The sequence below is a fragment of the Cariama cristata genome, unplaced genomic scaffold (genome assembly GCF_000690535.1).
Source record: "Cariama cristata isolate BGI_N322 unplaced genomic scaffold, ASM69053v1 scaffold4121, whole genome shotgun sequence".
Lineage (NCBI taxonomy): Eukaryota > Metazoa > Chordata > Aves > Cariamiformes > Cariamidae > Cariama > Cariama cristata.
Genome location: NW_009597436.1, coordinates 82,358 through 100,489, shown reverse-complemented (window position 1 = coordinate 100,489; position 18,132 = coordinate 82,358). Strand labels below are relative to the sequence as shown.

At 36.6% G+C, this 18,132-nt stretch overlaps 1 protein-coding gene across 1 annotated transcript in view; it reads right to left on the bottom strand.

Moving 5' to 3' along the window:
* Positions 1-18,132, bottom strand: part of DPP10 (dipeptidyl-peptidase 10 (non-functional)) — a gene marked incomplete at its 5' end in the record, with an annotated part of 153,367 nt that overhangs the window by 71,825 nt on the left and 63,410 nt on the right. The window contains 2 exons of the mRNA XM_009708873.1: positions 9,160-9,241; positions 9,342-9,394. Of these exons, the coding sequence (XP_009707175.1) occupies positions 9,160-9,241; positions 9,342-9,394 (135 nt within the window). The remainder of the gene's footprint in view (positions 1-9,159; positions 9,242-9,341; positions 9,395-18,132) is intronic.

Sequence of the window (18,132 nt, the reverse complement as noted above, 5' to 3'; positions counted from 1 at the left end):
AAGGGGAGTCACTGTCACTTCCACTGACAGCAACTTGTCTATATTTTTGACAGATGCTATGTGCCAAATGAGAAAATAAACGTTAACATACAGCAAACACAACCTATCAAGAGCCAGAAGAACTTTGCCACACAGCAAGAGTTTAGGGGGTTTTGCTGCCAAGTTGGTTTTAACCCTTTAGCTTGCTCCTAGCTGAACTCTGCAGGCACTGGTACCATCAGACTCAGAAGTCTTTTGCAAGTCTTCTGCAAAAATTTTACAAAAGGGGAATAAAAATTGTGTTTACCATTGGCTAAAACAACTTCTGGCTTAGAACCTGAACCACAAAGGCATTAGAAATGTCAGTTCTTCAACCTTTTCTGTTTGGACATTTTGGTGCCTTACCACAGTGAATTCTCCCCTTCCCTTTCCCTAGGTGGGAAGGAGGTAATAGAGAATCGAATGTATCTGTTTTTCTTATCTCACAGAAAAAACTGACATTTATATTACATTACTTTACCAAAAGATGAATACAGGCGAATTTTCCAATTTTGGAATGCTTTTGGGCAGGATTTTGGAGTTATATGAAAACACAGTCCATAATAAAACTTGTTACCTAATCTTTCCCAACTTCGATTTAGCAAAAGGTTCAATTAGATTTTGACATCTCTTCTCATTGACTGTGTACTTAGTTTTTATGGGTGGCTATTTCTAAAGAATTTTAGACTTCTGAAGTATAATTTTCTTATTTCTGCATTACATAAACCTACGCAATTTTCACACAAGAAGCACAGCAGTCTTATTTTATGAGCCATTGGAGTTGCAGTTAATATTAGCTAACAGACGGAAGTGTGAATATTCAGATATGCTTTGTTACACATACACATGTTGAACAACATGACAGTCTAGATGAGAGGCCCATATTGCTATTTTCATCACTCCCTGCAGGCTGCTACACAGAAAAGTCCTGATGATTGCTCCTATCAAACATGTTTGTCTATGCTTGTTTGCATGTGTCTTTGTGGGACTGTGTGTAAATACACATATACACACAAATACCTATGTGAAAAAATAATTTGCTTTCTAGCACAATGATATGTCAAATTTCCAATATATTTGCTTACAAAAGAGTTATTGATATGACACTGTATAGAAAAGAGCACTACCTGTGTGCACGGCTTACATACTGATTCATACATGAGCTGCATGCCAGAGCAGTGATAAAAGAATAAGAATCAGGGAAAGGGGAAAGGAAACATCTTTTATCTCCCCTCTCAATTTATTCACTATAAAGCTGCTGGGCCTTTTATTGTTCCACATGAAAAACAGTAGTAGAGGAATAATGCTCCTATAAAACATATGATTTTCTCATTATTTCTTCACATCTTTCAGATACAGCCAAATAGCTATTCTCACAATATTTAATCCTTAATAGTTAATATTTTTAAGTTACCTTTGATACCAGGACACGTTCATTGCTTTTCACTAAGCAAAATGATGAAGCAACAACTTCTGTGCTCAACTTAGTTTTGCTTCCATTTTAGATGTTCTCACTCTCTAGAGTTCATGAAACTTCTATTGAATATATCCAACATTGACATATAAAAATGTATTCTTCCCTTTTTCCAAAACTTCCTGTTTTCAGGCTGCATTCTTAATTCCCCTTTTCTGAGATGGAGAAAACTGCTTTTGTATTGAGTTATTGCTTCTGAAACTAGAGAATATGCATTTAATGTTTATCTTCTCCTCCAACTTCACCTATATTTAAGTGGAGTTGGCATCTAGAAATTAATAATTGAAAATGGAAATTAGTTCAGTAGAATACCTTCAGAGAAACTAGTAATTCACTTTTTTCTTTGAAGAATAGTTTGGATTTAATTATTTAGATGGAAAGGCAAAAAACATTTACATTTTGCAATGCTAGTTTGAGAAATCCAAGAGGAAATCCAATATGTAGCAGTAGCTTAGGAGGAATACAGTTTTATGTAAGACTTTTAGGTAACTCTAATTCTTAAGCGAAAAAAAAATACTGTATTACCCATGCTCACCATGACCCTGACAAAAAGCAGTTCTTGTATCAAAAATAAAGCAGTTGAAAGCTTTTGCAAGTATGCTAATCAGTGGCTTTCATATGATTTCTTAACAGGATCTGACCATTTAGCACACTTCAAATAACAACAACAAAAAAAACCCACCCCAAAAAACCCACAAAAAACTGAATGCTTAGTCTTGCAAAATAATACACAATCTAACTTTAGCTTCTGGTCAAAAGTTGCTATTAGAACAGTCATCTTGTGTGCCTTTTTTCTGTAAATATTTTCACTTTTTCATTCAAATCCTCAGCCTCTGACACAGTAAGTTTCACAGCTGGAATCTAGAAATATAATAAAAACATTTGGAAAAAAAAATAAAAAAGCTTTAATAGCCTCCTTAATTTCTCATTGCCTTCAGAAAGACATGACTTTAGCATTTGCTAGAATTACAGTCAAATCTCTGAAAGACTCAACTAGGTAGGCAATGCTCAACCATACAGGTTCCATTTCTTCATAGAAACATCCTCAGCAAGACAAAGGATTTCCAAATATGCTTTGAAGTACAGAAGTTCTGTAAAGAACCCCTCATACATTTTAAATAAGAAATCATACCTGAGGTTAATGTCACATTAAAACGTTCTTGTTTATTTCTGGTTTTCAGAATAAATTCAAGCAGACATTTTCCTCTCAGTTTTACTGCCATTTGCCTCATTAGCATCATGATTAAAAGGAAAGATGAAATAAAGCCTTGACATTTCCATATGTGATTTTAAGTTACTCATATAAAAATACAGCAAGTCAAAAGAGCAAAAGACTTTGAAAATAAAAACAGCAGATTCAACATATTTATTTAGGACTTAATTCATTAGCATTAATTAAGCTTCTGCTTAGCTCATGAACTCTGAGAGCTTTTTTTCTTCATTTGCAAATGGAAGTGTGTTTGCCAGGAGGAGGTGCCAAGTACCCACAGCGTTAATTATGCAAAAAGAAAACACACGACAAATATTTTACAGAAAGGTAAGTTACCAATTTTTATAGTAGTTGTACTTTGAACCTTGATAGAGCAAATAGTAAATGAAGCTTTCAGCAACTAATGGCTGTTAAAGCATCTGTTGAGCAAGGTATGTGTCTAGCATAGCCCTGCTAATTCCTCATTTACTAAAATCAGTCTTGTGCTTATTTGGGTACTTGGCAAATAACACAACATCAAAGAACTTTTCTGCTGCAGTATTGCTATTATCTAAAACGGTATTTGAAAGACAGAAAAAAAGCTAAAATTTGAAGAGAAGGCAATTGTAAGGAAATGTCATGTTAATATAGCAATGCAACAGTCTGATAGATACTTCCATATTTGTGGGGCAATAGGTATTGATGGGGGTGGAAAGAAAAATGAACTCCCAAACAAGACAACCAGGATGAAGGTGACTGATCACAAAGCAGAGGGGTAGAGAGTTCTTTAACTGGTACATTTATTAATAACAATTAAAGCAGATTTTGCTCTGTTTTGTTTCTGGGTTTCTGTTTGCATGCTTGGTTTTAGGTAGTTTTAATATACAGTGAGGTCCTTTTTCACTAGATTTTTTTTTTTTATTCTTTTTGTAAAAGCTTCAGCTTCTAAGTCCTATTATCTGTGAGTACCCTGTTCCTTATTTTGGAACAAGGAAGCAATTTCTTGCTTTGTATACTTAAAATATTTTCTAAAAATTAATGAGAGCATCCTGAATCCACAATTCAGCTACAGTCAACAAATTGTTCTTTGTATATACAGGATAACAAGTAATTCTGCACAATGATGACCTAAATTACATTAAAGCATAGTAAAAGCTTACTTCAGTCCTACCATTTGATAATGCTATGTTTTGTTGATGACATCAAACTTTGACAAAGCAAGCCATCAAACTTCTATAAATTTATCTTTTTAGTATTCTGGATAGCTTTACTATTTTATTGATTTCTGCTTTGTTAAAATATGCATTTATTTATGCATAGACATTCATACATAAGTCAATTGACCATTCTTTATGCTGATCCATCCACATATATAACTCATGCTCCCCTCAAAAACACTTAATATACCGAAAGAAAAATGAGTGCAATGCAATAAATAACATATAATACCTATTACAAATACAAAGGCAAAGTAACTTGCATGGATATGTATTTATAGAATGAAGTGAAAATAAAGTATTTCATACAAAAGAAACAACATCTTACCACCCAGGCAGAAGAAACTTTATGTAAAACTTTCAAGGAAAAGTTATGTCAAAATGAACAACTTGGAACCACGCTTCACTGGGAGCTACTTGAAGGAATCCATCCGATAACTAATCAGAAGAACTACCTGTATCGCAAGAAGGACTGCAGAGAAACACTACATCTTTCATAGAAAACTCTGCATACACTGGAGACCAGAGGCCAGTTTTTATACTCAGGCTTATACTGCGATGTATCTCCTTAGACAGATCCAGACAGAAAGGGCTGTCTCCCCTGTGTCAGATACAAACCGGGTCCAGCACAGAAACATGAAAACCTTTGCTACAAACTATTGTAGAATATAAGGCCAAAGAAGAGAGAATATTGGAGAAAAATTGGGTATTTCAACACCAGAGGCCCTTTAAAACCCCCCAAAAGCATTCTCCTCCTCAGTAAAGCCTTCCTACCAGGTACAGAATATCTTTCTCGGACACATGCAATGAGATCTCTAATCAAACAAACTGAAGGCAGAAAAATGTTGATGAAAACAGTTAGGTATCTAGTTGTGCTGGTTTGTTTTCCCTGGAAATACTTAATGCTGCAGTAATGGATTCTATAGAAGTGAGGTAAAGAGATAAGCAAATGATCTCTTCCAAAATTTTAATCAAATATAAGCAAATATGAGAAATATGTAGCAAATACATAAACAGCTCCCTAACATACTAAGACACACAGAAACGGTATTTTAGATCTAGCATAGCTCTAACCCAGTTAAAAGACGGTAATTTAAAGAGTGTGACCTTGAAAACAGTTCCAAAATTATAGCTATGTGACCTTAAAATACATTAATAAATTAGATAAAATTTCTTCTCCCCAATGGCAAACATTTTCAACTTCAGCACCGAAATGTCATGACTCAAACAGCAGATGTTTCTCTGAGCTTTTCTCTTAATCTTCACAAAATCCTCTATTCTAGGTAAATCACAAAAAACTGAAATAACCTGCAACCACTGTGGTAGCTTCAAAACAATAGTATTATGGCCCAGTCATCTGGTATCCGATATAAACCTAATTCTCTTGTTCTTCACCAGCCACATCTGGCCTTCTGTTCCATTAGACAGCCCTAGAAATGATTCACAACAGTAGACAACTTAGACTGATGCATGATTTTCACAAGAATGTAAAGTATTATTGCATACTTTATTTCACTGCAGCTATATTCCCTCCTCTGTGCAATAAGCTTCATATAAATTCATATAAATGTAATCCTGGCTTCATATAAATTTTTCTGCTCAAACATTTAATTTCTATTTTTTCTCTTCATCTTATATTATCTGTTTAAAACTCTCCCTCATTTGAAGAACTCAAATTAAGATTCCTGTGTAAGCTACATTGTTACTTAGGTCTTCTTGTAGAACTAAGGACTGAAAATATCTTATTTTACATTATAGCCTATTTATTGAAAATAGTTGATCCAAGTCCATGGGTTATCCCCCATCATTTGGATTTAATCCAAGACTTTCCAAATAGTTATAGCGTAAAGTTAGGACCTTTAGCTTACTCAGACTTACCTGTGCCTTGTGTTTCACATCTTGTGCTAATTTTGCTGATCAGTCACGACTATAGTATTGATACTCTCTTCTGCACTGCACCCAGAAGGCAGCTAGTCCTCTTCATTTTAGAGATACATATACTTTGTTTATGTGATGGTCACAGGCTATGTGTCATGGGTCTTTCTAGGTGAAATTTTTGTATATAATTTGCTCTCTGCTTGTTCTTCAGTTGTAACAAATGGCTCTTGGAGATTACTCAGGTTAATACACTATGACTATTTCGTTTAGAGTATGTATTCCACTGCTTGTTTTACTTATGATGAATTATTACTTATTAAAGATTGAGAGGTGGGCCCACGCGAACCTCATGAAGTTCAACAAGGCCAAGCGCAAGGTCCTGCATCTGGGTCAGGGTAATTCCAAGCACAAATACAGGCTAGGTGGAGAGTGCACTGAGAGCAGCCCTGAGGAGAAGGACTTGGGGGTGTTGGTTGACAAGAAGCTCAATGTGACCTGGCAATATGTGCTGGCTGCCCAGAAGGCCAATTGTATCCATGGCTGCATCAAAGACAGTGTGACCAGCAGGTCGAGGGAGGGGATTCTGCCCCTCCACTCTGCTCTGGTGAGAACCCCCTGTAGTATTGCCTTCAGCTCGGGGGCCCCAGCACCAGAAGAACATGGATGTGTTGGAGCGAGTCCAGAGGAGGCCACAAAGATGATCCAAGGGCAGGAGCACCTCTCCCAGGAAGACAGGCTGAGAGAGTTGGGGTTGTTCAGCCTGGAGAAGAGAAGGCTCCAGGGACACCTTAGAGCAGCCTTCCAGTACCTAAAGGGGCCTACAAGAAAGCTGGGGAGAGACTTTTGACAAGGGTGCGGAGTGATAGGACAAGGGGCAATGGCTTTAAACTGGAAGAGGGAAGATTAGACTAGCTATTAGGAAGAAATTCTTCCCTGTGAGGGTGGTGAGGCACTGGCACAGGTTGTCCAGAGAAGTTGTGGATGCCCCATCCCTGGAAGTGTTCAAGGCCAGGTTGGATGGGGCTTTGAGCAACCTGGTCTGGTGGAAGGTGTCCCTGCCCATGGCAGGGGGGTTGGAACTAGGTGGCCTTTAAGGTCCCTTCCAACCCAAATCATTCTATGATTCTATGATTACTATTTCCTTATTATATGGAAAAGACACATAAGTATTGTTTAGAAAGGGACTTTGGTAAACCAGTTGTAGTGTGTTTGGCAACATGCATCCATGAGACTGCATCTTTGTTTGAACACAGATATGTGCTATCAACAGGTACTGCTGATGGATTACTATGCTTTAGATCTCTCCCTTTACGACTTCCTCTTTACCTAGTTTCACTGCTGATTGCTTCCCGTACTATCTCTATTCAAAACTCACTGATAAAGTGTTTGTTCTAATGACAAATTTTATAACTGAGAACCATTATGGCAATGTGTCCTCAGTCACACATCTTCTCTCCGCCTAACCTGTTCTGCTGGAATGATCTCTACTGTCCTGTTTCTGCTAGAGGCAGCTGTTCCTTTGGACAGTAGCAACAACCGTTATTCACAACAGTCTTTATTCATTCATGCTTCTACATTTTTGGCTTGCTGCTGAAGTGGGAGCGTAATGTGGCAAGGCACTCCTTTCACCCTAGAAACTTCCTTTTACCACACAGGCAGCTTCAAGAGGACATCCTTCTTATTGGCAATTCTTTTGGAAGTGACCCTCAGTATACTATCATGGCAGGTGTACATCTATGACAACACTTGGTATCATTCAGACTGCACAGAAGATTTTGTGTTTTAATCAAAGTTATTATTTCCTAATTCTGCAGACCATATGGCACCATAAAGCCCACACTAGAGCAGATATTTTTAAAGCATGACATTAACTTTACTAGGGACATTAACAAAGATGAGTAATGTTATCCTCACTGAAGTATGAATTATGCCAACGTTTTCAAATTTGGATGATTAAGGTCGTACCTAAAACAACCACCTATTTTTTTTCAGTTCTGAGACTTAATAGGAGTCCACCTGTGCCCGTATCAGAAAGTATTCATACATATTTCCAGAATTACAACCTAGGCAAAACTGATCAAGATAGCATTATTCTATTATTTTTCTGAAGTTTATGATTGGTACGTCTGCCCCTGTTCTTAAGATACATCTCAGGAAAAGAAAAAATTAATTTCTCAGTAATCATGGGACTTAATTTTAGTTGTACTTTAGGTTACTAATCAGAGGTACAGCACAGACAAATCTTATGAACTGCAATTTAATTTGAAATAATTTTTAATTCTGTTCCGTTTTGCAAATGCATTACCTTTCTGCTACAACCTACATAGTTTCCCACGTTCCATAATACTGCCTGGTAAATAACCTACGTATTTGCTACCATCAATCCTGTCACTACACTCTCATTATTAATAAATTAATGTGGTTAATTATTAAAACATACCAAGCATGTTCCAATTACTTTTTCCTTCCTGCCTCCACTTGCTTAATGCAATACTTTCTAACTAGAAACATTTTTTACATTCCCACCATCTTGATGAATGATATAAGCAACGGTTTATATTCTCTTAGACATTCAACTTACAGCCTCTCGGCTTGAACAAGTCAGATACACAAAGGAGGCTTCAGGATCACGTCTGCAGGCATTAGTGAGCTTATTAGAACACTGTAACACAGATAACCTGAATTTCTTATTCAGAGAGTTGAAGCTTTTATAAATCTGTTGCCTTCAACTACCAACACATGTCAGTTTAAAATCACTGCTCCTATGAAATCACAATTTTTTTCTTCTCATATTAAGATTGGTCATGGTGATCATGGATGATTTATGTTCATTAAAAAATGGTAAAACTTTTGGTAGAAAACAATATATGAAACATAGCATTTCTGGGTTTATTACTATGAATTCAATGTAGCACAACTGACCTTGGCAGTAATTTTCATACTGAAATGAAACCACCACTTTTCACTGAATCTATCACATCCACTTTTGGATGTTAAGCTTTTGCTTTGCCCACAGATTTCATTGATCTTGCACTTGAAAATTGCTCTTCACCTTCAACTTTCGTTCTCTCATAGTAGTAGCCATAAAGACAGTTATTCTGAAAACTACTTGAGTGTATATTTATATGAGGATGTGATTCTTTCAACAATCGTACAATTTACTTATTGAGATTAGACTGGAAAAACACGTTTACATGCTTTTAATAAAAACAAATAAATAAGTAGATCCCCTAGAAGCTATAACAGGACCATACTAACATCATGCAGAAGTATATATCAAAACTTATCTTGAGGTTTTTAATGCGTTTGCTTTGGTTTTTTTCTTCAGTCTGTCTGGAGTAAATACATTATTAAACCATAGCATTTTTAATGACTGTGCTTACCAGTTGCTGTCCTTGGATGCCCCAGGCTGCATACTGTAAAACTGAATCCTCTACTTCTGGAGGGTTTAACTCCCAAACTTCCCTTGAAAAAATGTAAACATTTTTACTTGAATGCACTGGCATCACCTTATGTATAGAACCACCAATAATGACATCATATTAAAAAAAATAATGTGACCTACCTTGTGTGTATGTTATAAATCACATATGAAGCTGTATAAGAATAATGAAAAACCTGTGACAAAAAAAGAAAGCATAAGAATTACAAAAACAAATACTGGATTAAATACAGAGTACCATTATGATTATATAATCATCTAATTACATACATTGTAGAAGTAGACTAGTTTCAAGTTCCATAACGTTTCAAGTTCAGTGGCGCTTCTGGGAAAAATTAACTTGGTACCAACACGATTGAGGGCCTATCAAGATAGAGTTATTCAAGTACTGCTGGTAAGACAATGAGACAAACCATTGGCTTCAAAGCTCCTGCTTTCTTTTATAAATCTTATATTGCTAGAGGTAAGAGACAGCAGATCAAAAGCACATAAATGGTTAAATCATGGTGGTTTCTGCACAGGGTGTACATTGCCAGAGGTCACCCAAAGGAGCACTTGCCGGCAGCTGTTAAAGGGGACAGTCTCATACAGCCAGCTACAGCAAAGAAGAATGGGTCTCTTGCCCTTCCCAGAAAAGGGAGAAGTATATCACAGATAATGTGTGGAGGGATGGTAAGTATTTAGCATAGAAATATTTTAAAAGTAAATTATTAGACAGAATGTATTTCAACAAGAAATGCTAAACTAATAAGTCATTTTGACAGCTTTAACAGAAAACATGTTATAACAACAAGAACAACACTTCCTATTTCATGTGCAAACTCTCCTCTTACCTTGTGGTAAAATTTCTACCTAAATGTTTAAGTAGAAGTATTAATATCTTTGTGTTAAAAGCATTAATACTTTTGAAAGAGCCTCACAACCAGAGGAGATGATCAACATTACAATGAAGTCACTTTCAGACAGGATGCTGACATTTTTCTCTAATTACTTGTTAGCTTTATTTCTTAATAGGAACACCACATATTAATTACAAGTAGGAAGTGTCCTAATTCATCCTGCTTGAAATAGCCACATACTAAACCACAATCATCATCGAAATTAAACAAAAACAGGAGGATGTAGAAAATCTTTCTTTTTCAAGTCTGGCTTATATAGTAAGTGGCTAGGAAACTCTCGTAGTTTTGTATAAAGGCTTACCTTTACACACTGACTCACCATGTCAGTGGCTGAGACCACAAGTCTCCTGGTGCCTAAGATACCACATCTGGCACCACATAAGAGGAGTCCAGCTAAAGGCATCAAGCCTGACACTAAACACAGAGAGTATCAGGAACCCTCAAAATACCACGATCAAACTTTCCGCATGACCACCAGCTGTGTCCCTTTTGGATGGAGGATTTTTGCTTTCCCCTTTCAGCTTGGGGGATTCTGCCCTGCAACTCTTATTGCATTCTAAAATATTACATGCATTACAGTAGTTTCTGCACCATCTTATCAGTGGAGGAAAATGAAGAGGGGAAAATGGCCTGGCATCATTTATTAATATAACTATACATGTTAAAGTGGGACACTGTGAGGAGCCTTACCTTCACAAGTGGCATGTATGCTTGCTAGAGTTTAGGCCTTTCTGACAAGTAAATAACTTGCCTGTTTCTGTTACAGTAAGCTGGAAAATGTTCCCCACAATGTTAAGAACTGTAAAAATGGCTCTTTAGATCAGACAGACAGCATACACCCCCCTCAATATAATTTAATTTTTTATATGCATATCACTTATTTCTTCTGAATTCTTTCACCAGTTTACAAACTGAAGACAGGCTTTCATGTGATGCTGCTCAACACTGAAAAAGTTAGCTGCATTTGTGCATGAAAAAATTAAAATTACAGAATTGTATTACAAAGGACCTGAAAGAAAAAGGTGAAAAAAGTGTTTCAAGACAAATTGCTCCAGTAAAAACTCATTGAAATACCAATCTATTATTCAGCTAACAGTCAACAATAAAAAAATCACACTTATCAATCACAGTCTGAACTTTCAGATGACATGTTGTTTTGGGTTTTATATGTCCTTTATTTTCTACCTTTCAAGGAACGTCTTTGTCTTTCTAAAAATGAAATACTGTCATGGAACTCAATGCATAGACCAGCAAGATGCAGAAAAACAAGAGGCCCTATACACTTAGCCAAATACACTCCACTAATTCTGTAATATACTTCAGGAAATATTCAGTTCGCTGTCCTTGGGTAATTTGGAAAGCATCCCTCAGTAGGATAGTGTTTGTGCTAAAAAGCTGCCAAGAAAACCTCACTAGCAGTATTTCTACAGGATGACAAGGGTCCTCAGCTCCAGGGAAATGCAGGAGAGCTGATGACATTAGAATCTTGCAGTGCTATAATGACAAAATGCTCAGGCATGCCAAACACCTTGACGCATCCTTTATCCATTTCCTATATTAGAAACCAATTATATTTTTTCACATGTTATTTACTTAGGGCAATAATGATGCCTCCTTGCTAGCATGGCTTTTTGCAAGGTAGTGAACCAACTGTCCTATATTTTGTTTTTACCCGGGCAGAACACCCATACTCTGAACTCATCTCTGCAGTTCTTAGTGCTGCAAGACTACGTAAATTCTCATTTCAGGTTCACGTAAGACTTCTCACAGGGCATAACAGCACTCAGTCTGAGCAAGAATGATAAAATGTGACAGTATATGAAATACACTGAAAATCTGAGCGTCTGTAGTAATACTCTCAGTTATTCCAAAATTTACCAGCCAAATGGGGTATATATCTCAAACACCATATTCCTATGGTAGATATCTATTTATTTGTATTGTACCTAGCAAATAACAAAGAAACTGTTTAAAAACCATGTCGTTCCCATCAATTGAAAAAAATGCAGCAGAGTAACATTAAATAACTGAAATTGCAGAATATGCCATCATGCCCATCCCACTTATCTCAGTATCTATACACTGACTTGGAAAGAGAGGCAGTTTCTCAGATAAGTTTCAAAAGCATACAGATCTTTATGATTCATCAGTTAGGTATCAGATCTTTTATGGGTTAATTCACACTTCTGATCACATGGAAATCAAAATCTAGTATTTTAAGACACTACTAATCTGAATGAAACACGATTATATCATTATTCTATGAATTAGAGGATTTAATCAGAATTAAAGCCAGAATAATCAACCTTAGCTGTGGAAAGTTTTAATTGCTGCAGTATATGGATGCCTCCCAAACAGTATTACTCATAAAATGAGAGATCAAGAAACTGCTTTTATTGCTTCACAGGCACAAGCCAGTTATTAGGCAGTTCAAAGCTAAGAGAACCCCACCTGGAAAAGGTTTTGTGTGCCTGAAAGCTCTTCTGTTTTCTCCAGCTACATCAGTCAGTCTAATAAAAGATATTACCTCTTCCCACAAATTGTCTCATTTATCTCTTCAGGCCGTCACATCTCTAACAACAATGTTACTGTGGAAACAAACATTCCTGAGCCCAGCTGAAAAAAAGGACTACCTAAAACTAAAAATGGTCCTTCCTAATTAATAACTTGTGTTACCGCACATATCACAAAATGCATGTGACCCAAGAAATCAAGGAAAAGGACACACTGAAGCAGGGAAATAAACAGGAATACATCTTGCCAAGGAGACTCACTTCTTCATTCATCCATGGCCCTTCTCACTTTTTAAGATCTTTCGTAATACACCAGTGAAATGGTTCGGCATGTTTTCAAACTGCCTTGGTGGGTGCCAGACGCAGGAACTACTGGCTGTCGTACACAGTTTGAAGAACAGTAACACGAGTAGGATTTTACCCTCATCCTCTTTTCTACACTCGAATTAAGCATTTGAAGAATTACTGAAAAATCTGTTTATGCTCAAAACCGAACCAAAAGTCTTTGCCATGGTAAAGCAATTACAAGGCCAAGATAAAAGGTAACTAATCGTTCATTCATCATTCACGCAAGCAAATGCTCCCACACGACGACACACAGAACCTCATTCACAGCTCCAAGATCAAACCTTCAATAAACCTTCACTAAAGACTCAAAAATTCGATTTAGAAGAAGAAATGCAAACATATATCGCTTCCTCTTTTACCTTTGGGATAAAAGTGACTTGGAAGAAAAATGGAGCCTGCAGAACATGCCATGAACTACAAATAATAAACAAGTACCAGACACAGAGTGGAAAGAATATGAGGGGAACATAATGAAATATAGATGCACAGGATGGTTACTGAGACCTTTAGAAGGGATTACTGATACTAATGCAGTATGCTTGCGACACAGTCACATCAACAGCAAGTGACATAGCAGATGATACTAGACCATGTTGATGACTTTGGGTAAGCCTATCCCACAGATGCACACAACCCATCTAACCCCACATGATTTAACCCCAGCTAACTGGGAGTGCAATGAAGTGCAACACTGAGCTAGCTGTGCATGAGCTCACAATACAGGGCTTTGGCACGGCGTCTCAAGCATGATGCTGCATTGATCCAGCCACAGCATTTTCAGACTGCAATTAGTATCTACACACAGTGCGACAACATACAAATTAAGACTAAAAGAAGGTTGGATGGCTCTATAATGTATTCTGTTGTATGGCTGAGACCTGACTTTCGTTACTTAATTTTCAGCTAGCACGAAATAAGTCAGTCAAAACAAATAATTGTATTACGTATTTTCAGTAAATCCGGTTACTATATACTCAAATTCACTCTCTATACAAAATAACAGCCTACACAAATTACACAAAATTATGCAAAGTCTATACACATTAGTTATCTAAATTATGCAAATTATTATCTCAATTATTTCTCCTCTATCTAGTGATATTTTACTCTCAGTTTTGCTCAGTGTACACTAGTGTAATTCAGATTGTCAGCAATGAAAATGAGAAAAGACACTGAGTAGGTCATTAATGTCATCTACAAACTCTTCATTCTGCTACACATTTGGAGAACACCAAATTATTTGTGGTCAGATTTCATCCTTTGTGGTAGTCTGTTGAAAGCAAATGAGTTACAGTGGGAGGGTGTTAGTCTTTGCCTTATGCCATCAGGATTCCAAACAGCAGCTTCTTGCTCTCCAAAAAATGGATCAGCATTCACCTAACAAACTTCTACTCCTCATTTCCTTTCTATGAGCTTTAAGACATGTGACTTTGCTAGGTCTGCAGTGCAAAGAGAACGGAATCAGTGCCTAATGTGCTGTGCCAGAACTCTCACGAAACAATAAAATGATATATTCCTTCCCTCTCTTTGTATTAAGAGATGTCTGACACCCCTGTTAGTAAAACCTGTGATGAAGTCAGTAAGATGAAATTAGTAGCAGCATGACTACTGCCAAAGACAAAGTACAGCTGCTGGATGAATCCTCCAGCCATTTTGCAATTTATGTGCTAAATAAATTAATAAGGTTAATGTTATCAATAACATTATTAGGTGACATCCACCTTTCTTTAATAAAAACTCCATTATGATTCACTTCAAATGTTCCCCATTGGCCTGTCCAGTCTGACTCCATGTGTCCTCCAGCATCATAGGAACTGCTTCTAAAGGGGATTAAACAACAAATATGGCATGGTCATGTTTGAGTTTCATGTAATTGGCTGCTTGAGTGTCTATAAAGTGAAGAGAGAGCTCTGCAGTATTAACTTCCGAACGACAGACACAGGAAACCACTATATAACACATATACTACAAATGAAGTGTTTGGATAAAACACACACTATATCAATAAGGGACTGACTCTGTGTATTTATGAAAATAAGATTGGAATTCTGTTGATTTCATGCCACGGCAACAAATATAGTGAAACCTCAGACTGTGTATTGATACCAAAGCTCAACTCGCATAGCGGTATACACCAGAAATTGTTCATAACGTGCCTCAGTAAAGTGTTACCTTTTGATCTTGGGAGGTGTAGTGTTTGGTTATTATTTTTCAAGTCCTAAATTCAGCAAGTATTTAATCACGTGAGTTACTGACTGATTTCATGTGGATTATACCTAGGGTAGAGAGAGGCACAGAATTTAACTCCTTCATGGCTTGTGGATTTGCAGCGCAGTCCAGTAAATTTTTTTCAGCTTACTTTAATTTTAAACTGCAGTTAATGGTACATCCATGCATAGTTCATACAGCTAGAAAGAGCTGCTATGATCATCATGCCTGGTCTCCTACCTTTGAAACAAAGTTTATGGGACTTCTCAGTTTAAATAGTATGATACACAGAGATTCCCAATGTTTTCCTCAATGGGTTTCAGAGCAAACCCTGAGAAAAAAACAACTGAAGAGTCTATAATGAGATGACAAATTTCCACACGTCTTTGAATCCTATTGTTTCTACCCAATTCTGGAAGCAAAAAACTAGAGGTAAATTTTGCCAATATTTACATTTAAATCTCTCTCCATTTTTGTATAATTTTTGGCCTTTATCGGTGGAATATACTTGTTTCTGAAAGCTCTATATCTAATTGCAAAGAGTTAATCTGAAATAGCTTGATGCATTTGAGCACTGAAGTTAAATAACAAAGTTATAACTTTGCAAAGCATTGTATTTATTTGTTTCAATCAACATCAATTACTTGTCATGATTGATAAGAATCACTGGATATCATTGGTAATAATTTATGGTTAGCATTAATACTTTGGGGTATGAAATATTGCCAGCCATAACAAGTATATGCTGCCAAATCAAAATAAATATAAAGGCAAGACATTTCTAGACATGTAATTTATCTATAAGAAAAAAGGCTGTCAAGGAAGCCTAAACAAAAAAGCACCTCTAGAAAATCTGCTAAAGCTTCAACTGTTCCACACATAATTTTTCAGTAAGATTAATTATCTCAAGAAAAAGACATCCACTGCAGAATGTTAATTAATTTACAACCAATTAAACTTAGTTCATCTAACCAACAGTAATGTGATACAAACCACAGTTCAGAATAACTGCAGAAACTTCTTTTTCTTCTCCTACATCAAGAGCTGAGATAGACCACCCTATATTGGGATATGCAACTCAATCATTTTTGAATATATAATAACTTCAGATGAGTGCATTATTCAGGAAAGAATGTTCTGCATTGCTACTTCTGAAAGCCTCATATATCACTGTCATTTGAAATTCTATTAGTTACACTATCACGTAAAATACGTTTCTTGAGTCTTGTATGAGATGACTTACGACAAAAATTTATATGAATTTTTTCTGGCTTATTCACCTTCAGCATTAAAAACCAGGTATGACTGCACTGAAATCACTGTTACATGACGGCGAAGCTGTTAAGTCTCAAGCCTCAAGTATAACGTGCATTTTTTATATTGATACACATATACATGCACATCATTCTCAAACGTATGCTCACACTCGTATTCAGTATGATTAAAATTTTGACTTTATGAATAATTTGAAATTTACAGAAACTTTTCTTTTCCTGAATTGATTTGCAGGCAGCTTCACAATGTGCACTTGTATTTTGATCTGGACTAGCATAAGGAGAAATGGAAGATGTCGATTCTGACAACACAACCCGAACTTTATCTCCATAGAAATGAGGCTCGTGAGGATGCCTGCTTCTGGTCATTACAGTTGAGGATAAATACATATTTTTTTATTTTGTAAGTACTTTAATACTGTCTGATACTTTAAAGAGTCTAATCTCTTTATAGGGTCCTTCCACAGTATAACCTGAATCCCATAGGAGAGGCATCCTTTACGGGAAACTTGGATTGAGTATCTCCACACATATTGAAAACTGTTAATTGAAACCAAAATATGTTTTAAATCACTGATTCTTGCAGGCAGAGCTGCATCAAGTCCCCTTAGAGTGTTTTACGATGGCTGAATTTAGTTTGCTCTTTGGGATATTGTGGAGGAGAGAATTAAGCCAAGACTTGGTTTTCTTCTCAGGTTTTCCAAGGTAATATGTTCCTTGCATATTGTGTTTATTCAAACAGATTGCTAAAGAGAAAAAAAATACCACCTTATTTTGAAGAGACACACTTCTATATGTGGTGATATTTACAAAAATATGCATAAGCTGATTCAAGTGAAACATTATGTGCAAAGAAATGGGTAAAAAAGTTGTTGAGAAAATATTTTCTAAAATCACATTCCATATAAAATGAAATGCCCAGGTTCTGAGCATAAAACTGAAGATGCCCTGAAACGATGAGGATACAAAAGAAAATCAAGGCATACAATGGGACGATTTTGAAGTAAAGACTACAGTCTCAGTACCTCTTTTTCCTTTCCAGACAATCTGACTCACTCAAGCAGCAGTAAGAAAGCAGATATCGGATGCTCCTCTGCTGTTTGCTTACAAATGACACGAGAAGATGAAAAGACCCTTTGGAGCTGGAGAAAGGACAAGCGATGAGATAAACGGCCTCTGGGTCTGAAGAAAGGTAAAATGGAAAAGAAAGCTGGGCTAGGGGAAGCAGATGGGTAAACCAGCAAGCATGCAAGATGGAAGAAGGAAGACAAAAAGATAGGGCTAAAACTATCAGGATAGAAAAGAAGAGAAAGAATAAAAAGACAGAACAAGTTCAGAACAAAACAGAACTGAGTCCCTTAAAGGGCTGAAAATGAAGGGAATCAGATCAAAAGAGAACAGGCAGGAGGGAGGAAACGCAGTAAGCAGATCTGCAGTGTGTGAGCATGGTGGTTGGAAAACACAGGCTCTTGGGACTGATGAAGGAAATTTATGCAGAGCAGACTGGCATTTAGAGCCTTCATCTTTTGGAGGATAGAAGACGTCAGTGAAAAAGACAAATGCTTTTCTCAGGAATCTGACAGTTCAGTACCTGAATACCTGAACTTTCTGCCTTTCACTACCTTGCTTACCATCATCACTAATTGCTTAGCGTGGATGTGCTACACTGAAA